At 39.3% G+C, this 23,031-nt stretch overlaps 1 protein-coding gene across 1 annotated transcript in view; it reads right to left on the bottom strand.

Moving 5' to 3' along the window:
* Positions 1-8,874: 8,874 nt before the first annotated feature.
* Mtpn (myotrophin) overlaps positions 8,875-23,031 on the bottom strand; it is a 34,986-nt gene continuing 20,829 nt past the window's right edge. Inside the window, exon 4 of the mRNA XM_026398567.2 lies at positions 8,875-12,044. Within this exon, the coding sequence (XP_026254352.1) occupies positions 11,958-12,044 (87 nt within the window). The 3' untranslated portion in view covers positions 8,875-11,957. The remainder of the gene's footprint in view (positions 12,045-23,031) is intronic.

Here is a 23,031-nt window from a genome sequence, read left to right as displayed (position 1 = left end):
CTCCAGTGGGGCGAGACTCCTACCCTAAGGAGCTGTACTTGGTGTTCACTGGTGGTGCCACAGGGCTTTTTCTGTGTGCATTATCCCCCTGAGGACAAGGTAGAAGTGTCCTAGGAGTTGGAACGCAGACAGACTCGTTGGGGCTGGCCTAACCTTGTTGATTCCAGGGCATTCTTGTTCATGTCTCCACTCTTTTGGAAGCCAGTCTTGGTCAGAAGGTGCTTTTACATCTCTTACCCTTGGACACAACTGTGTTCTCAAAACAGACTGTAAACATCTTGAGATCATTTCATATCCTCTCCGGTTCCCAGTTGGTGTGATACCAGATTCTCAGCACTTTCTTCTTGTTTGACTACCCTCATTTTTGACTCCCTTAGTAAATTTAGTTGAAATTGGGCTCATCAGTGCTTCTCATGGAGCTGTTGGATTATTCTGTGGATTATTCTGGATGGTTTTAACTGTACCTTGTTAGGCCTATGAAGCTTCATCAGCGGAGGGAGCAGGGCTGGGCGATGAGGTCCTTTCTGTTCAATTTGCAATGGATGGATATGCTTATGGGTACAAGGAGCTTGTCACTTGTCTCTGGGCTTCCTGGAAACTCTTTAGCCCCTTTAACTCAGCTCAGTGTAGGTACAGAAAAGCTAGACAAGTTCATCCAGCATGCAAGTTTGTCTGTGGGCCAAGGACTGTCTTAATGTCTGAGAGGGACAGTGTAGCACATCCTAACAAGGAGAAGCACCCCTGCACTGTGGTCCCCCAGAGCTCAGCCTCAGAAGCCCAGCATCCTGTATTTGAAATCTGCTTCCACACCCTACTCTGTGACATAATTAGCTTGAGGCTGATGAAAACATGTATTTCTTTCTCCTTCACAAGCAAGCAATTTCAAAGAGAAAGAGTGGGGGCCAACATACAAATGTGATTTTTGGCAAAAAGATTGTGAAGTTGATTCATGGCATGGCCAAACTTTAAATATAATCTGTCAGGAAGACAAGGCAATCTCTAACCCAAATAAACAACTGTGTCCAGAAAAAAATAATTATCAACAAAAACCACCTTCCTTTTGTTCAAAACTTTCTAACTCATGTCTTTGATTCCCATAGTAAAAATGGTGACCATCTCAGAAAAATAAAATTGTTCCAGGATAGAGATATCAGATTAAAAAAAATGAAAAAGAAAAAAAATAAATAAAAGCACCAAGCAAACTTCCCTAGTATTTAACCAGTTAGACCTTCTTTTGAAGTCAGACTCTCTGAGCAGCCTTTTGAAATGAAGAAGTTCAAACTTTTATTGAACTCAGGGACACTCAGCCACTGAGCCTCATCCCCAGCCTCGGCCTACTGAGCTGCTGGGATTATGGGCGTGCACTACCATGCCTGGCAAAAAAGAAGTTTAAACTCTTAAAAAGTAACCTAGTTGGGTCACACAGCCCAAACCTTGTGCATTGGGTTTGGTCATCCTCAGAGAGGGACTCCTCAGTGCCTCCAACCCAGCAGTAAGTTCTGCGGGAATGGTCCAGCGGCCTCAGGCAACAGGTGGCAGCTGTCTGGGTTTTAATGGTGTGTTTATTGATTATTATCCTTGTGGGAAGAATTACTAATAAATAATAAACTGAAGCAAGATGAACGACAGGATTTATGCAATGGTATATTAAAAAAGAAAAGGAAGGAATAAGAAAAAGATGAAAACCCAATCAATCTCCATGCCCTCTGTGCTTACTGGAGAACACAGCAGCCTCCTTGGTGCCATGAAGCTCGGGGACCACGGTCCCGTTCTGTGAGGCAAGCCAAAGCCTAGTCATCCTCTCTGCAGGCACCATTAGGTCCCCCAGAGAGAACTATGCTTCTGTCTCCTGTGGGCCCCCTTAGGGCGAGCTTGTTGGAGAGCTCTGGAGCAGAACCCATTGGGGTGGGGACTTGCTGCTGCCCCTTAATAGAGCCTCCTTTCCTTCCACGCAGCACTAGGGTCATTGGCTGGGGTGGGGTGTGGTAGGTGGTGGGCCATTCCCCTGCAGGGGCTGTTCACCTACTCTGGTCTTGGTGCTATTGCTCTTGGCCATCTTTCTTCTTGTGTGCTGGCCTGTGTCACCATTACAACCCTGTAAATTAGAACGTATAAACACAGGAACTTGGGCTCCTGACACTTTGAACTTTGCATTCATAAAACACACACCAGGAGCCCACACCGGAGTGAGGCATGAGCAAGTCGCTGCTGTGGGCCACCCCGGTGTGTCTTCTCCAGCCTGGATTCTCTCTTTCCCTCCAGCACACATCAGGACTTTTAGCTACTTTATTTATGAGTGGATTTCCCACTCTCCCACCAGGCAATACCCTTTGGTGAGGAGTCTGTGAGTAGTGTTTCTTGTTCTGTCTACAATGCCCACCATGTATTCAGAACCCCAAAGATATTTATTGTTAATTGAAGTTCACAAATTCTAGAACTCGCCTTTCCCCTCTGTTAAATCCATGAGAAGCTGAAATGGCCCAAGTTTGATCTAGTAGATATTTTGGCTCCCTGAACCTTAACTTTCTTCTCCCCTCTTTTCCCCGTACCTGGAGGCGTCTGGAGCTCCCGTGGGCTGGTGTGGGTCTCAAGGAGGCTGCTTTGAAATGTCTGCAATGAGGTGGTGCTGGGGTGAAGCGTGAAGGACCTTGTGCCGCAGCTGCCACTGTGCATGGCCCTCACGCCCACACCCTGCTGGGCCCAGACCAGGCCTGCAGGAAGGAAGGCCCACACTGGCTAGCCCCGCGGTGATGGAGGACTCCCAGGTGAGAATCTCAACCCGAGTCCTCCTTTCGTGGAATGGGGGGATATGCTATGTGAAGTCACAATTTTTCCTCTCATATTTTGAAGTCACCAGCAAATCCCTACTAGGCTGTGAATCCCTCTAGGAAAAAAAGAAGAAACCTATAAGATATGAGAGACTTTTCTTCTCTATCTCTTACAAAAGGCTTCTGTAGAAATGCAGGAGTTTATTATGTACAGTACCTAATCTTCCTAGATGGAAGGGAAAGGGTTTTTTTTTTTTTTTTTTTTTTTAAACTATTTTTCTTTCCTTTAAGAGTGTTTTTTTAAAAAATAAAATCCTGGGTCCTTAGTGCTATTTCCTTGGTTTCTTACAGTTTTTTTTCTTTTCCTTTTAATATTCAGATATTTTTTTTTATCTCTAAGGGATGCTCCTGATGTCTCATCAGGAACATGTATCTATTATTGTTGCAGCAAAAGACCATCCCAGAAAGGTGGGGTGCGCGCCTATAATCCCATGTCTTGGGGGGCCGAGGCAAGAGGATTGCAACAGCCTTAGCAACTAAGTGAGGCCCTAAGCAACTTAGCAAGACTGTCTCAAAATAAAAAACACAAAGGACTGGGGATGTGGCTCAGTGGTTAAGTGACCTGGTTAAGTGATTTTTTTTCTATCATTAATGGGCCACTTCAAAAGTAAACTATGCAGCCGTCTTCTGTGCTGACAAGTTTACAATAGAATCAAACTGAGTTCACATATAATCTTGCTCAGTTTTGTGATTCAAAGTGATCATTTTATCCTGAAAAGAACACCCTAAAAGAGCTGGTGGTCATGAATTTGGAAAATGTGTATCTCCAAGGGGCATATTGCCTGGTGGGAGAGTGGGGAATCCACTCATAAATAAAGTAGCTAAAAGTCCTGATGTGTGCTGGAGGGAAAGAGAGAATCCAGGCTGGAGAAGACACACTGGGGTGGCCCACAGCAGCGGCGTGCTCTGACTGGGTGAGTGCCCGTGCCTCACTCAGGCATGGGGCTCATGGTGTTGGTTTTATGAATGCAGAGTTCAAGTGTCAGGAGCCCAAGTTCCTGTGTTTAGACCTTTGCCACATTTTAGTTTACGGGGTTGTAATGGTGACACAGGCCAGCACACAAGAAGAAAGATGGCCAAGAGCAATAGCATCAAGACCAGAGTAGGTGAACAGCCCTTGCAGAGGAATGGCCCACCACCTACCACACCCCACCCCAGCCAATGACCGTGAGTGCCGAGTGGAAGGAATCCCCAGCACCCTCCCCCAAAACCAAACCAAAATACCCCCCCCCCCCCAAACCTGGTGGCTTAAAAACCAGCAGTTGTGTTTGTTCACCGACTTGGCAGTTTGGACAGAGCTCAGCTCCTGCTGCTCTCCCTGACGCACTCATGATGTTGTAGGGTCAGAGGAGGCAAGGCACCGAAGACAGCAGGAAAGTTTTATTTGGCTGCAGCCAGGTTCAGAGGGCACAGCCTTTGCTGTAATCAATTAATCCCCTGAACCCCAAGTTCAGGGAGTTTCAGAGTTTTATACCCAGCGTGGAAGGGGAGGGGCCCAGAAGTTCACACTCTGCAGAAGTTCACATAAAAGCAGCTTTTCCTTTCACTGTTTTGGGCAAGTTAACCCTTCAAGGACAACACCTGAGAACGGGAGAGCTTCTTCCCTCTCTTTCCTCCCCCTCCAGCTGTTACCATGGGAGCCCAACTGTTAAGGTCTCTTATCTTAGAAATAAATGTAAACATCTCTGTGAAGCCCAGCTCAAGGCCAGAGGCCTTGTTTACACATTTCTACAAACTACTATACAGGATACATGTTTGTGAAGAACTAGTAAGGGGCTGTCCAGCACCTGGAGTGCCAATTTCTTCCCAGCCAGTGGCCAAGTAAAACAAGGCAACACGAAAATAGGAAGTTTATCTACATTGAACTCTTTTGTGTAGACTCTTTTGCTGACAGTCCTAAAATCAGCCATGGTGAAGATTTCTGGAGAAGCCCAGGTAAGACTTTTCTGTGGAGAAAGGGGGCCCCACTCACATGGCAGTGACCTGGGGCTGTTGGCAGGGACACCTCCATTCTCCTGACTTATGACCCTAGATTTTTCATGCTGAGATCCAAGAGGCAAGCCCCAAGGAGGAAGCACTTGTCAAGCTTCTGCTTGTTTCACATTTGATGTCTCAGTTGTGGCCAAGCAAGCCCTGTGACTAAACTCAAGACTCAGTGTGGTGAAGGATTACACAAGGACGCGGGTGCTGGTGGGCAGGACTCACTGGGATCACTGTGTGGCATAAAGAGAGGCATATTATCTGGGCTTTTTATTTGCTTTCACTAAGCCATTACATTTGCTCATAACCTTGCTAATCACCCTATAAACAGGAGCAGGCCAGTTCTACAGAGGATTTCTCTACCCATGCCACCTAACGTCTTTATCTGGAGTTGGCAAACTTTTTCCTGTTAAGGGGCAGATAATAAAAATCTTGGGTTTCACAAACCACAGGCTCTACTCACTTGTTGTTCAAGTGCACTAGTAACCAGAGATAATATGTAAGTGAATGGGCAATGGCTGCATTCCAATAAAACTTTATTTATAAAACAGATTTGGCCTGTGGTCCTTAGCTTTCTTTTGGAGGTGGGTACTGGGTATTGAACTCAGGGGCACTTGACCACTGAGCCACATCTCCAGCTCTATTCTGTATTTTATTTAGAGATAAGGTCTCACTGAGTTGCTTAGCACCTCATTTTTGCTGAGGCTGGCTTTGAACTCACAATCCTCCTGCCTCAGCCTCCTGAGCCACTGATTACAGGTATATGCCACTGCACCTCGATATGTCAATTCTTGATTGTGATTTTCTAGATTGTCAAAAATATTGTGCATTGTACTCAAGTATTGCTACTTCTCAAACTTGAAATTTAAATGCCATGAAACTTAAATGTCATTTTTGTGGATCCTTGGAAGAAACTGATCAGTGTATATTCATGTTGCATAACATTTTAAAATCTAATTGTTTAAAACCATAAACAAATCCATATAATCTTTTCTAAATATCTTTTTAAGAGTTTCAACAAAAGTTGTGTTCATAGAATAAAATGTAATGAGCTGGTTCAGTGAGTCAGAGGGACAATATAATACAGATGTGGAGAGCACAGACTCTGCAGCCAAGACTCTTTGGCTCTGCCACTGACTGGTTGTGTGACCATAGACAAAGTTACCGAGGCTCTGAGTTTTTGTCTCCTCATTTGAAAATAGGATTGATGACAGCTCTACTTCATGAGGTATTTAGGAGACCGTGAGTTAGTCTACATAAAATACTTGAGAGTGTTGCCCAGATTATAGTAAATGTTATTAAAATGGTACAAGCATCAAAATGTCATAAAGCTAACTCTAAAAGAAAATCAATAGACATATGATTGTTTACAGGTTCATGTATCAAGAATTTTTCATTGAAAAATCAACAAATTAACTTAGATCTGAGTACTTTCAAGTCTACTGAAATGCAACAAGCAAGCCACAGGGAGCCGTGGCATAGATTTGCCGCAGGGGACACACATAAACATATGGAACATTATTAGATAGGAGGAGAATGTGCAGTGTCCAATACACTTTCAGATTTGTTAGAAAAGATAAATTCTTTAAAAAATTTTTATTTTACTATGTAGTAGTAGCCTTAGAACTGGCATCCAGAGACTAGGAATTGTCTATGTATTATTTTCCATTGTATGACAAGATGCTTCTGCTATGAGTTGCCAGACACGTGACCCATTGTTCTGCCCAACCACTTGTAAATAAGACCGTCCTTGCTGCTACAGTGGCTGAATGCATAGAAGCTGCTAGGGTGGCCAGACAATGCTTGGTTTTGCTCTGCCATTTACAGCTGTGCTTTAGTATATGCCGCAGTGGCTCAAAGTGACCTACATTTGACCCCATGGTCAGCATTTCCTTCATGAACCGCATTTGTCTTCACCTCATTCATCTGAGTTTGCACTACCAGTAGTACTTATGAAGCTCTCTGCCCAGTGGCTGGGGACACTGACTACTCAGGTAGCCTAGTTCTAATAGGTCATCTTGGGTGGGATTTACTGAACCCAGCTGCTCTGACATTTTACAGTGTAAGGGTTCAGTAGCAGTTCAGGACAACTACCGTGAATATCTACCATGTGTCAGGTGCTATTCAAGTTGCTCAAAAAACATCTTCTGTAGCTATTTAAGTAAAAGCCTTAAGAGAAAACCCCCTGTGGCTGATTTGTGACCATCTGCTTAGCATCTGGGGAAGGAACTGGCTGAGAGTGACACCCACAAGGACAACAAAAACAGGAGGAAGTGGCCAGCTCAGGAGGAAGTGGCCAGTGTGGAGAAAGGGAGACATTCTATTCCAGAGCACCCGGCACAAGGCTGCTGCTTCTGAGCCACAGGTGCAACCACTGCAGGGGTGTCCAGCCCCTCAGCAGACTCAGGGCAGCACTCAGTCCCCTGGGGGGGCCTTCCTGCTGCTGCAGGATTGTCAAACACACAACTTAGTGACTTCAAGAACCCACAATACTGTTAGGAGATGGGCTCATGACCTCTCCCAGGAATCTTCTGTTCCCCTTTTCTTTGGAAATTCAGAGAAAGGACTTAGGTAGGGCTCAAGACTGAGGAATTCAGCTATGGAAATACTGCTACAACAACTGATGCACATTAGAGGAGAAAAAGGTTAAGATTCAGCCACTTCTGCTGCCACATATTGACATCTTCCACTTTCTTTTTCTCTAGGAAGCCATGCCTGATGATGTCCTCTTTATAGGCTTTCAGCTTTTTCTCTCCTTTGTTCTTGTACAGTGGTTCTTCTTTAGTGTGCATCACAAGCACCTGGAGAGCTTGTTCCAAAGGACTGTTGGGCCTAGCTCCAGAGTTTGATTCAGTAGCGTTTGCTGGGTTAAAAAAATGTGCATTTCTAGCAAGTTTCCAGGTTATGGTGATGCTGCTGGTTCACGACCAGTTTTGGAATAACCAATCTTACAGAAAGGAAAAATCAAAATCAATATATATATATATATATATATATATATATATATGGCAGTCTGGTACACTGCTGTGTGAACATTCTGTGCTAGCTGTTCTCTAATCACAGAAGAATTCCACTCTAGCTTGCTCCTTCCTCCAGATGTGTGCTTTTCATTCTCTTCAGTCTATGCAGAAAGGGGTTCTGTTCCCTTTAAAACATAAGTGAAGCGGGCTGGGGTTTTAGCTCAGTGGTAGAGCACTCGCCAACATGTTCGAGATCCTGGATTTGATCCTCAGCACCACATGAAAATGAGTAAGTAAAATAAAGGTATTGTGTCCAACTATAACTAAAAAATATTTTAAAAAACATAGTTAAGCATATTTAAACACCTTCTTTCTAGAACCCAATTAAAATGGGAATTTTTGAAACATTTTCTGTGATCATATCCTCGTAAAGACACATAGGCACCCTGTTTGTATGCTGGCCAACAACATGGATGTTCTGAGACAGCTTTTGCTGTATCTTCAGACTGGCACAGATTTTTTTCTATCATTAATGGGCCACTTCAAAAATAAACTAAGCAGCAGTCTTCTGGTGCTGACAAGCTTACAATAGAATCAAACCGATTTCACATATAATCTTGCTCAGTTTGTGATGCAAAGTGATCATTTCATCCTAAAAAGAACACCCTAAAAGAGCTGGTGATCATGAATTTGGAAAATGTGTATCTCCAAAAAATGTGTAGGAACTTAAATGTGCAATTAATGCATGGACGAGGCAGACTGTGACTGTTTTCTTCAAGTCCAATGACAAGTTTGATGCTGTCAGCTGTATCTAGTTCCCAGTCGGCCAAGAGGGTTGTTAAACATTTACAAATTACTGCAATGAGTGACTGGTGCAAAAAAAAAAAAAAAAAAAGTGCAATGACTAGGAATATTTTCTCCCACTTATTATTTATTTTTTTTTTCTGGACGTGGAATAAAATAATTTAGGTTCATTAAGAGTGGGATTTACTGAACCCAAGTCAATCAACCAACCCAACCTTGAGTCAATCAAGGTTCTGGTATAGTTGTAGAGAAGACTTGAAAAGGAAGGCAATAGTAACTGAGGGAGAAAAACACTGCTGACATTAGCTGTAGCACAATTCAAGTTTATTCCATTTGTTCTTGCAACACAAAACTGAAACACAGTATTATTTAGCATTCGGATGTACATGAACTAGGATACTTATGAGAAACCCAATTGTGTCAAAAGTATGACATTGTGGAAAAATGAACTCAAATATATCAAAATGCACAAAGCACTAGTCTTCCTTCATTACTGCTTAGAAAGATATGATTGTTTCTCCATTTACAAAATAGAATCAGGACAATTTAAATTTTTAAAATTTTGCATGCAAACACTGCAATTGCTTATTTATGTAGGAGGGCACTCTTACCAGCTTCTTCTATACACAATTGAGTATACAATATTGCATGGAAGAAAACAGCAGCTCAGTTGAAGTTTCAGGGGAAAAAAAAACAAATAGGTACATGTAGATTTAAAATCCATTATTTGTGGAAAGAAATCAGTGAATAAAGGGCCTACTAGTTTGCAGCTTCCACACACTGCACCTACCTACTACATTGCTGTGCCCAGCTGGGTTTAGAATGGTGAGCTGTGCAAAAAAGAACTACGTGGAGACTCAGGTGCTGTGTATAAATTCTAAGTCTATAAACACCAGTCTGCAGCTGCAGGGGGAATTTGTTAGTATCCTACTGTAAACAGGCAAACAACCTGTTTTTACTTGTTATAGTGCATACGAAATGACTGATTTAATACAAAACTACTGAACATGCAAGATTTTTTCTGAGATGTTAAATAGTACTTCAGTGGAGAACAAAACTTACTTAACCTTTTGCTAATGCATGTAGTACCAAAAAAACAGACATGGTTTTAGCTTTATTTAAAATATGAACGTAAGTGTTGTGAATTTCTCTGCCAAGTGGTTCAGAAATACATTATAAATAACCTAGTTAAAAAAAAAAAAAGAAAGTGTAAACCATCTTGGTCAGTCTATTCTATTCTATGTTTATATGTTATTTTCTCAAGCAATTGCTTCATAATTATGGGGTTTACAAAATGGCTGAGAAAGAAGAGGGAAGGCGAGATAGCCTCTACTGCATTACAAGGAACATCAGGATAAACCGTACAAAGAAGCCCATAATGACTACAGAAAGCAGACCAAATTTAGGAATGATAGGATGGTGCACTCTCTGCAACAGCCAACAACAACACAACACTTGCAAAGTAAAGGTGAAAATTGTGTGAAGGGCAAAATTCAAGCCTTAAAAATAGCATTACGCCAAGAGGTGAAACCACCCTTTGTATTATACTGATAGTTATAGACTGACAGAGTGCCCTCCATTTCCAATCAGGATGTCCAACTCTAATAGGCTGCATTAAGACAGCAGAATTGCCAAATATAAAGTATTTTAAACCACCATTTTGTGATTGTTTTCTTGGACATAGGAAAATTACAGGGTTAAGCTAGTTGAAAGTGAAAAAGCCACAGGATAAAAAAAGGGTTCATGAACACACACACACACACACACACACACACACACACACACGCCAACCAACCAATCAGCAACTGATTAATAAAATTTATTATTAGCCAGGAGCTGACTGTTCTTGATAATAGTTTAACCCTGCTGTAGAATGCTACATTGCCTTAAAAAATCATTAGTTCTATATTATCCACAATCTGAATATAAGTCCCTAACCCACCCTCCCCCCTTTAAAAATTTGAGGTACATTCAATTATTGCATGACTCGGCTAAGGAAAGACCCTAATATTTTAGTAAGCCTATATGAATGGCAAGTCAAAGAAATCTCAATATTTTAAATGCAAGATATCAAATTTAAGGTTACATGTTTAATTTTACTGCTCATGAAATAAACATTTGGAGATGTGTCTTTAAATTTTCTGCAATTCATAAGAATGCCATTTCAGGGCACTGTATTCTAAGAACACAGAATAGATTATTAAGTTGTTACACTTTATGCAATACATGACTTATAAAAGAAAAGAAAGAAAAACACATTATGCAGGTGGGTTGGCATGTTCAGCAGAAGCCTGTCCACAACTCGGGGAACCTGGTAACAAGCATATCTCTGTAGGGATGGGGTTAAATTTGTCCAAATAGTAAATCTAACCCCAGTGATAGCTTTGGTGCACTAAGTAATCAGCATCCAAGATGGGTCTGAGAGAGGCATTCCAAAGAATGTTCCTTGATTCTCTAAACATAACTGAGGTCAATTAATTCAAACAGCAAATGAAGAAAATCCATAGGTACTAAGAAAACCTTTCTCTCTTTATGTGATACTAACACGCTTATGGCTATGATTCTATTTTTAAACCCCCTTTTACTACCAGCAGGAGTTTGAAAGTGTTTCAATGTTACATAAATGTCTGACTCTACAGGAGAAAAAAAATACGCATACTGGAATGGTTTCTCCTTTAGATTTCTAAAATTTAAGATTTTATAAATAAAACTAGTCAGTTTTATCTAAAGAGACATGAAATCCACATGAAAGGGGAGAGAAAATCCAAAGTTCAGTCATCCAGCAATTTAGGAGTGTGCCCCTCCTCACCTTAACTGAGCTTTCACATAAAGCTTAAAGTCACTGAGGGAAGATTTGGTCACCAACCACAGGCAGCGCTCTTAACTGTGCCAGGAAATCCCCAGGAGAGTGCATTCTTAAGGCAGAAGGCTGTAGCTAATTGCTTATCTCAGCACCCTAGGTTTACATCGCAGCAGCCACTACTGCTCGCAGGTAGGGCTGCCAAATAAGAGTTGGCCTTTGTATAATCAGATCTTCAACACAATCTAATTAATGAATTAGCTAGGAAGCTGGAAAGGTCAAATGTTCCTGGTACGTTGTGTCTTTGCCCTCCCTTGGGTATAAGCTGTGTATTTTATTAGAAATGGAAAAGAGGCTGGCTTGATCAGGAATCCTGGTAAAATCCTGATCCTGGCTTTTCCCCTCCTCCAAAACATTGTTTTTTTTTTTTTCTGGTAGTCTGATTTGTTATGAATTTCTCTCTCCCCTCACCCCTCTGAAAGTATTTAGCTGAAGAAGCTGGCAGATAGAGAGTGACAGACAGACAGGCAGCAGTGTGAGGCCACAGGAGAGTCATTCTTCCCAAGTTATCAGTCCGTCCATCCATCACTGGAGAAGAGCTCTGATTGCTTGGTTGTCAGTGGCTTCAAGGGCGGTCAGTCCATCTGGACCTTTCACAGTCTTATCAGCACCCTGGAAAAGAGAGGGAAGAGCCTTCAGCATTAAGTGAGCCCATAACAGGGTGAAGAAAACACAAGAGTAGATTATGTGGCATAGGCTAATGTTCACACTGAGAATTTAAAAAATTCCCCTGCTGGAATTCACTGGATTACAGAAAAAGAAACAACAAAGAATTTGGTGAGGTTATGGATTAAATTGTAAAAATGCTATATTACTTTTTAGGCACCAGAAATAATAAGCTACAAACACAACTTGGCATTAACACAAGCAATGACTGGCTTTTGTTCATACTATTATTGCATATTTACCCCATTAAGCTTAAAAAATAATATCCCTCTGTGTGGTAGGAAACAAAAGAAAGACATTTTTGCTAAAGAAAGTACTCCTGTGATAAAATTATTTTTTTCTTCTCTGCAACATTTTTCTCTACAGTGGCTAAATGTTATGTATGTTAAGAACATATGTGATACTGATCATTTTACTTAGGAACACTTAGCGGTAAATGATTGGGATGTGGGCTGTAAGGAGGCTGCTCTCTAAACTAGGGAAATCTTCAGTGCAGACTCCCGACTGCTCTGAGTGCTTCACCTGCAGGTGCTGTCCTGTAGTGGCTCTACGTTCTTAGTTCTTATCTGTCAGTCCTTTCTAGAATGAAAACTCCATGGGAACAGGAATCCTGTGTGACTCACCACTGCATCCCAGCAACTAGAAAAGTAAGTGCCTGGTCCATGGTAGGTAATGCACTTGCTCCCAAGCTAGGTTTGAACCTTCTAGCTCCCAGAGACAATATCCTACCATCTGAGGGTTCTCTTCAAGGACCCCTGCCACAACCAATAGTTATTCACCAGGCTCAGCTCCGCCCAGCTCCCCTCTCCAATCTCTTGTTCTTCTGTCAGTTCCAAACCCTAAAAATTTGTCTACATGTAATGTAAATGGTACCTTAGAGATCCACTCTAGTCAAACTTAACTGCCTCTTTTCCCATTAATTCATATGTGCTCCCATCCTACAGAATTTCTCACTAGTTCATGAACATTCCATGAGCCATGCCTTCATACACGTGGGGCTCCATATGGAATGTCTTATCCCATTTTCTCTGGCAAATCCATCCATCCAACCAAGAATCTGCTGAATGTTTGATATGTACTTACTAAGTAAGGATCTAGAGAACCAAAGAAAACCCAGACAGAGTCTGTCAATCTGGCTGATGTGGGAGACTGACAAGTCAACATGGCACAGTGGGGGTGAATACAGCAGCAGTACCATTCCCTGGGGGTGGTGGTGAAGTGGCTCATAAATCAGAAGAGGATGTTGTGGGAGGGCATGAGGGCTAAAGCCTTCCTGGATGAAGTAGTGCTTGGGCTGAGTCTTGGTGAGTAATAAGCTGATTAAGTATAACAGGGAGACGAGGTGACAGATATCTGGGAAGTCTTAAATTATCACAAGGTCTTCCTCAATATCACTAAGTCTATATTTTCATTTTCTAATTGAAATTAATTGCTTCATGGAAGACATGGAATTCAGTCAAGTGGGAGAGAAATCAGTGAGAATTTCAATTCAATGTGGTAAGCTCCTGCAACATTGGTTAAATGACAATAACTGGGACCACTGCATTAAAAAAAAATGATTTCTTACTCGTTTTGATGGCTGTTTTTTGGGACTAGCACTGGAAACTATAATTCTGCATTATTAAAGAGTTACATAACGTGGCAAGCCATCAGTTTATTTCCCTTCTTTTGATAATAGCACTCTGAGGATTCTTTTGTCCTCTGCATTGTGACTCCTAGGATATAAATCAAGGAGCCATGCATGTACTTTTCCCTTGTCCAGTGTTGAAGATTTGTATGGGTCAAACAGGATTCTCTCTTAATTTAGAATCTCAGGTGGAGAGACCAAAAGAAATTAGAGGTTATTTATCATTGTGGTGTCACCTGGATGACAAGCTGAGGAGTTCTACTATTCAGAGCCCTGGTGTCACCCAGCTGCATTCTCTCTCAACCTGATCCTCCAGCTTTCCCTGTGATTTCATGACTAGTCAAAAATTCCTCTCCTACTTGTTGCAGTCAATTTCTGCTATTTGCAGCCAAAATATTTAGCTGATAAAATATTTTAAAATTTAAAATCACCTTTCCTCCCAATTATAATATCCAATTATGAAATAAAACTCAGAATACACAGAAAAACAATATTCTTAATCCTGCAAGTCAGATGCAATTGATAATTCACATTTTAAATGAAATGAATAAAGTACTTAATATATTTAACAAAGTGGAATCAGTTCTAAAAAAAGACAATGAACTGGTTTTGTCAAATGGATAAGAATATTACAAGAAAGTTTTTTTTTTTGTACTTGATGCAGCTATATAGAACTTAAATATATTTGGTTATTTATCATTTCTCTGAAAAAACATTTTTAATTGTTTGCTTTTAGTTTCAGTGATTACTGCCATAGCTTTAGGTAATATATTCATGCTGAGTTATTAGCTTTAGATTTTTCTGACTTCCTGCTATGTAGAAGAGGCTTCAGTTCACCACCATCATTTTCCTGGGACTCTTTTTTATGTCTGAAATGCCATTTTCTTTCTTTGTATTATTCTATCAATTTTGATAGTATCTCATCTCTCACACACTAATTTCATAAGGCACTTTCTCTTAATTTCCTGTCATACTCTCCAACTTGCCAGCATTTCTATTTTTTAAGATTAACTATTCTGATTTGTAAAAACTGTTTTCTTATTGGTTTATTTTTATAGTTAAAAAAAAGAACAATGTTTAAGTTATTTCTAGGTAAACACCATCTGCTGTGGCACTTAGCAGAATACTATGATTAGTTTTCTCTCTGTTGCTTCAATACTGCAACCTTCTGCTGCCCTCACAAGTGACAGAACTGGGAGATGAATCCCAGAGTAGCAGCCTGAGTTTTTCATAGTACTGTTTATTTATTTACAAATAACAAATTTCTAAACATATATGTTAGTTCCAGGATAAACCATTATAATGTGTAGAACCTAGAACGCACTGGATTAAACTCAGTTTATTTCAATATCAGTAGAGTGGCTCTGTCATACAAGGTCATTTAAGGACTTGGGTTCCTTCTACCATTCCTTGAGTACCTCTGCATCCCTATGGCTGAAGCTGGCTTAACTCTATACCTGCTTCCAGCCCTCTATATCAGGAGTGGTGGGGTAAGTCCACAGCAACTGGCTTCACATTTTAGGTGATGATTTTCAAGTGGCACACATCATGAATGCACATCCCAGAGTAGCCCCAAAAGACACACTTATTGCAAGGGAAGGTGAGATAGAAGGACTAACCAGCTGCCATGTGTGCAACTAAGACCTGGGGTTCTCTTCCTAAATGAATGAGGAAGAAACAGATATGGCAGACAGCCTACAATCTGACTCTTACTGTTCTGAAAATAATTTGGAATAAGTCATCGATGTCCTCTTAATGCCAAGATCAATCACTGTTAGCAGTATTTGAACAGTGCAGCCCTCAGGCTCAAGACACTAGGTCCATATTCTGTCTACCCTGCCTTTTCTTCTCCCTGCACCAACTCTTTCAATTCACCCTCGCCCCCTCTTTCCTTGCTCTCTGGCTGTCCTATATATATTGCTATTCTTTATGGTTCTTCTATTTGGAACTCTTTGTGACTTGCTCAAGGTGCTTTTCATTAGTCTTCTCAGATATGTCAAACCTTTATCCTTATCCCTCAGATAGTTTAATTCCACTCTTAATGTGGAATTAGCTGCCTTGAAATTTAAGCTCATGTATACATACTGGCTTTGAGTTTTCATCTACTTTCAGTCCCATAAATACCTAAAATTCAACCTCTCCTAAAATGAATCTACAACTTTCCCCTAAAAACTCACTCCTTTTTCAGAAATCTCCATCATGGTGAAGAACACTACCACCTTCCAAGAACATGGAGACATTATGCTGTTCTTGTTGATCTCCCACAAGACACCAAGTCACTCTTCTTAACACTGCCAATCTGTCTATGCTTCTCCATAACTCTCTTAGTTTGGTCTTCATGTAAATATTCTGATGCAATAGCTTCCTTTCCCTTCTTTCTTTTCTTACATCATGCAATTCATACCCCACACATCTGTCTGGGTAATCTTTCTCAAACGAAGCCAACCACAATGCTCACCTTCCTAAGCCTGTGGGCACCCTTGCAAAATAGATCGAAGACAAATAACATGACACAAAAAGGCACATTTGCTCACTACCTACTTCTCTAATCATATTTAGTGCTAAATTCCTTCTATCCTACATTGAAGCTCCAGAAAATTCTACCATACCCTACTGCATTGTGATCTTTTTTGTCCTGTGACTTTTCTCATCGTGGCTTCTATCTGGCCTATATTTAGAGCTTGATTCAGGTGATAAAGTTTTCTTAAGTAGGAAAAGCTGCTATGGCCAAATTAAAGTGGCCATAGCAAACAGCCTGGTTATCGTTCCAGAGAGTAAAACTTTTAAGGCAATATGAGTAATTTATTGATTTTCAGATGTCCTACTTTTTGATATCAAGTATTATTTAATAGTATATGGTAGAATGTAGGAAATGTTAAAAAAATTTTAAGTCGTCTTATCTCTGCTCATGAATAGTTTACAACCTCGTTGGAAAGATAATCTGTACAAGCATGAACAAGAAGAATGTATCTCCTGCTTGTTACCTTTTTTTACTTTCCTCCTCAGATAGCCTAATTCCATTCTTAACAGGCACAACTAGGTCAAGAAAATTGAATTAGTAGCATTTTAGAATGAATTAGTAACATTTAAGAATAAAACTCTTAAAACTTATATTAATAATGTGATGTTATTTTTACAAAGGGCTTTTGTGGTAAAGATGCTGATTACAGTTATACTGATCAACTATTAGCATATGAACCAGTTTTGTTTCGATGCACATTAATATGGTAAAAATATACATGGACCTACCTATCTATACACCCACACGTGTGTGTGCGTGCATACACACAGAGTATTAGTGGACATTTCTCGTTAAGACTGTTTTACAACCTTAGAATATAACCCATTTCTTCAGAAAAAAATCTAGCAACCATAATTTAGAATAGTTAATTCATTTGTGGAGAGAAGGCAGTTTAAAATCAAACACAAACTGAATGCCTGAAAGGACTAAGACAGCAGCTGAGAATTAAAGCCAATTCAAGGGACATGTGAAAGGAAATGAATAGACTGTATTTATTTTGTTTGGTAGTAAATGTTTCATAAAGAGGTTGAAAAATGTAAATTTTTATTCTTCCCTTTATGACATACTTTTCCAGGCTAGTATTCCAGTGAATCTCATGTCATTTGAACTAGGTAAAATTTTATAAAACTGTTGAAACAGCTTTCCAGGGTTTAAGCTCTTTATTATATTCTGGAAGCATGCTAAGAGTCCTCAGTTAGAAATTCCTACTTCAAACATGTACTGTTCTCAGTCCAAATAAAATCAGAAACAAAACTGAAGAGCAGGGAAAGTCTCCTGAAGAGGGTGACGCTAACAGCAGAAACATCTGACAGAATTTTGACATGACTTGTGTAAACCAAAAAAACAAAACAAAAAAAAAAAACCCAAGCAAACAAACAAAACCCCCAAGACTGAATCACTGCTAAAGCTTAGCAGTGGACTAGAGTTATGAATAACCACACAGTAAAACAGGCCCAGAGTGTCTGATGTTGATAAGTCTTCAAGGAAAGGGTTAACCAAGTTTATTCTACGTAAGAGAACTGTACCTAATATCCTTAAGAAATTTTCTATCCAAAGTAGCTAAAATGTTTTTATTCTTATAAAGGCATCTTTCTCTTTTCCACTGTATTTGTTACTACCTGAAATTAAATTACATTCAATCGAAAGTACATTTTGTATACTTGTTTATTCCATCTTCTCCTTTAAGAAAATGAGGTCTCCAAGAGGAGCAGACTTGTTTATCTTCTTCATACATATATCCCCAGTATTTAAATGAATAGACTGTATTTATTTTTTTGGTAGTAAATGTTTCGTAAAGAGGCTGAAAAATGTAAATTTTTATTCTTCCCTTTAACCATCCAATTAACTCTTAATCAATTGTTACATTCTCTCTGAAGCCCTTCAGGAATTTCCCAGGCAGCTGCTCCTCCTTTAAGTCCACAGCCTGTTATTGATCATACCAATATGCCCACTTTGACTCCTCCCTCCTTGTTTTCCTCTACTACAAAAATGGAAAAGAAATGGAATTCCCACAAATGGGAATATACATGTGGCCATCTCACACAATTTTTGGCCTCTCTTATAGTGGGTTATTCCTTAACTCCTCCTTCTTTTCTGAAAAACAGACTCAAGGCATAGAGGTAAGGTAATCATCTCGTAACCTACGACCAGAGGGGATGGAAGGAGGCGTGAGGGTAGGATGATGATGCACACAGTGGAGCCAGTTGTACTACATATCTCAGACATCTTGATATGAGCCACTTTCTTGTTTAGATTGCTACAGTAGGGGCTTTTATTGTGGCTGAATTTCTCTTACAGCACTTAATAGAGTCTACAATTATCCGTAAATAAACTTCTCTTTCCCAAATTAGGCTGAACTCCATAAGGACAGGGTTTTTGTTATATTCATCTCTGTAACTTTAATAGCTGGATTAATGTCTGGTATTCAGCCAGGCTCAACAAGAATCTGTTTAAAAAAATTCATGTCTGGGTCACAGTGTAAATATACACTGTTACAAATATTACCCTTAGTGAATACACAACACACACACAAACACCACACAAATTAAAAGGAACAAGTATCTCTTCTACCATCCTGAATATGTACCACCATTTCTCACTATATTAAAAAGAATACTGCAAGATATTTTCAATCAATTTACTGCATATTAAAACAGTCCTGAGAAACTGTGTTATGTTCATAAAGAATCTGTTACTGGACTGGGAGTATGGATCAGTGGAAGAGTGCTTGCCTAGCATGCATGAACCCCTGTGTTTGATACCTAGCAGTGCAAAAAAACGAAAAACCAAAATAAACAAACAATAACAAACCACCAAAAAACTTCAATAAAATGAAGCCACAAAACAATAAACCACCACCCAACTCTATTATTTCATGATTGTGGGGTATCTGTTTGCAATTCCACAGTGCTATTGATAGAATATTGAGAATCTGAAAACTTTCAACTGTTTGAATTTATACTTCTATGTTACAATTGCCAAAGAACTTACACAGTTCAATTCTGGCGACCACTAAAAATGAATTTGGCATTTAGTGACATTAAAAAAAAAATCCAAATACCCACAATTGTACGTGTTGTATAACTGTATTTAGTGGTACAGGATCTCATAGCATATTTAATTTCATAATTAACTTACACAGTGATAGAGGAGACAAAATAGTGTTTCTGGATACCCCAGAGTATCTACTATAATACAAAATATGCAATGTGAACACCATGTTCCACACATTTCAAAACTGCCATGTAGCAGGTGACCTTAACTACACACACACACACACATACACACACACACACACACACACACACACACACATATATATATATATATATATATATATATTTTTTTTTTTTTCCCCACAGCAGTCTCATAAAATAGGCACTGTTAACTCTATTTTATAGACAGGTTCTTTAGTTCAGAGATAAGAAACTTGCTAAATGTCAGTCAGACCGACAATGGGTTGTTGAAGGGAAGAATAAACATTTACATTTTTCCAGCCTCTTTATGAGACATTTACTACCAAACAAAATTATAAGACTGACTCTAAATCCTGTGTTCTATGAAATCTTTAGTTGAAAATCATCTATAGCTTCTTGTTCAAAAATGTGAGGAAGAGTCCCAGACTTAAGAATTTATTACTTTTAGATATTTGTACCTTATTTGTCTCTCTTCAGGAAAATGAATACTTTTGTAAAATGGAATAAATACACGAGATACCATCTCATCTGTGGAACACTTTGAGGATAGAGAATATCTGCAGACATTCAGTTCACAAGTCAATTTAACAAGCATTTACTGAATTTCTATTAAGTACCAGATGTAGTCTTTTTAAATAAAATTTTATTGACTCACAGTCACACTCATTCATTTACGTGTAGTTTAGAGCTGCTTTTGTGCTATGTGGTCTGTCACAGTAGCTGTGACAGACCACATGGCACAAAAAGCTCAAAACATTTACTATCTGGCCCTTTACAGAAGAGGTTTGTTGACCACTGTTTTAGGGTATTAAGGAGAAGGAACAGACTACTCCTATTTTCACAATCTATCAAGGACAGAGGAAGGGCTCATTTATGCAAATGTATGGCAAGTACTGTACTAAAAATAGAGGGACAGACCACCAACTACCTTCTTTGATGAACACTATTAATTACACTGAGTTCGGATGTCAGTGACTTCCTGGTTATCAGGTTATAGGACTAGGCTTTAAATCCAGGCTTTATAACTTCATGGTCAAGATCCTCCATTGTAGGATTCTGCCTAATGACTTGCTCCCTACACAATGGGTTAGGGTTAACTACAGCACTGCATGAGAACTTACACTTGACAACAGCCAAGTGTTGCTATTGTCTTATCTCTTTCACTTAAACAAAACAACAAAACAATTCTTGCAGCCTCAATTAACTCTTAGAGGTAGGTACTTCAAAAGTTTTCCAACTAACCACTGCAACTTACTCACTTAAAGGAAACTAACAAATGAAACCCACACACACATATGAGCCATGAGACATATTTTACATTTCAACTTCTTATTTGGACACAGTGACCACAGTTCATTTTCAGTTGCAGATAAAATGGTTGTGGATTTGTTCTTATGTTACTCACTGTAAAAAAAATGATTTTAATATTTCTATTACAACCATATTTTAGCAAGAACAAAAAGATTATTTAGAGGTTTCAGAGAAAAACTCATCATAGAAATAGGAGGATGGAGTAAAGCATAAGTGAGTCTTCAAATGACTTCTAAGGACACTCAGTATTGACCTGTTGTAGTACCTCTGTTGTAGAACATCATAAATTTTAGATGGAAATTTGTCTATACTTGAAAAAAAATCTGTCTATACTTGAAATTTGTTTATACTTTATGAAAAGTTATTTTCATAAAGCTTATGTTTTTCAGGGAACCCCTGTTCCTGAAGAGGGTCTCCCCTTTTCTGAGAAGCACATCCATCCTGACTAGCTTTAGCATCTACTGAAAATTTATGATATACTGGGGGCTTTGCAACAAGTGGCTTATATCCACATTCTCTCAGTTATCTACTTTGCTTCAACGTAGTAGTTATAGGCAGGCTCTGAAGCCAAACTGACTGGATTTGAATTCTAACTCCCTTTCTGTTATGGTTTGATGAGATCCCCCAAAGTTAATGTGTGGAAAACTTAATCCCCAGTGCAACAGCTTGGGAGGGAGGGAGGACATATTAAGAGGTGATCAGGTCAGATGAGCTCTGCCCTCACGAATAGATCAATGTGGTTCCTGGGGAGTGAGTTAGTTATTGTTAAAGTGGATTTGTTATAAATATAAGTCCAACCCTGTCTCTTTTTTCCTTTTCCTCTTCTACTTTCTACCACAGGATGATGCTGCACAAAGGTCCTTGCCAGATACTGGCACCATGCCTTTGGACTCCCCAGTCTCCAGAGCCATGAGACAAATTTTTGTTCATTCTAAATTACCCAGTCTGAGTTATTCTGTTAAAACAGCAGAAAATAAACTAAGACACCTAGTCAAGCTGTGTGATCCTAACTGCTCTGTGCCTGTTTTCCCAATGATAAAATGGAGAATAAAAATCATGCCTAATATGATTATTGTGATGATAAGGTGAGTTTATTTGTATCAAGTACTTAAAGTAGACAACATTATGTTGGAAATATCATTTTATCGTGAGCTACCTTATACTTATCAACTCTATGTGGTAAGTACTGGTCCCCTGTTACAGAAAAAAAAAAAAAAAAAACTTGCCAAAGTCACAGAGCTATTAAGAAGCTGAACTGAGCACCGCACTAAGGATTGTTCGGTACCATGACACACAAATGTGTCACTAACTGAAACTATACAAAATAATGATGTACTCCAGTCTAAAAGAGCTACATGAGTAAAAACAATGAGCTTACAATGGACACACTTGTGTATGAGGTGTATAAAACCTATCAAAACAGTAATAATTGATTCTTCAGTTATTACAGAGTAAATTTTGTATTTAATCATTTGGGTAGGCCCTTTATGATGCAGTCTCATCTTACGGCAATTCAGAAAGATACTGCAAGGCTCAGTAGTCCAAACCTTAACCATATTCTACGGAACAGAACTTTGGTGGTTTTAAATAATAACAAATGTGTGCTTGAGAATACGTGAAGCTGCTTATATTTTATGGAAGCAGGGCAGTGAGTAAATTGAATAAAAATTGGCTCTACCAACAAGCACATCTATTTGCATATGTTCAAAAGGACTGATTTTCAACACTTATATCATATACATTTGATTCTTAAATACAGCAGCGAAATCTGTACTGTAACATACTTCATTGTGAATCAACAATACTGGTACTTGAGATATTCAAGTGGTTGCTTGATTTTAAAAAAATATATTTATTAAAAACATCAACAATAATAGATAAAATGGTTTTCTGTATTTCTAAGCAGACTGATTTTTTTTTTTTTTTAAATATCAGCAAATAAGAAATAGTTAACTTAAGAGTGGTCTAAAACAGGGCTAGCAACGTAGCTCTGTGGAAAGACATTTGCCTACTCTGTGCAAGGCCCTGGGTTTGATCCCCAGCACTGCAAAATAACCAAACCAAACCAAACCAAACCAAGTGGTATAAAAGAGCTGTGAGTTACCAAAATTAGTGTTGCACAATAATCAGGGGTTATACATAGATTTTTTTCTTGTAAAGTCAGAGTGGACTTCCTAAGGAGATAAATTCTTTGACAGTGTGAAGCAGAGAAAAATGAAAACAAGAAAGCAAAGTTTCTCTTGGACTTCTTCCTCTCAGATATCGCTTAGTACATCA

Source organism: Urocitellus parryii, chromosome 3 (genome assembly GCF_045843805.1).
Source record: "Urocitellus parryii isolate mUroPar1 chromosome 3, mUroPar1.hap1, whole genome shotgun sequence".
NCBI lineage: Eukaryota > Metazoa > Chordata > Mammalia > Rodentia > Sciuridae > Urocitellus > Urocitellus parryii.
This window is presented reverse-complemented; position numbering and strand designations above follow the sequence as displayed.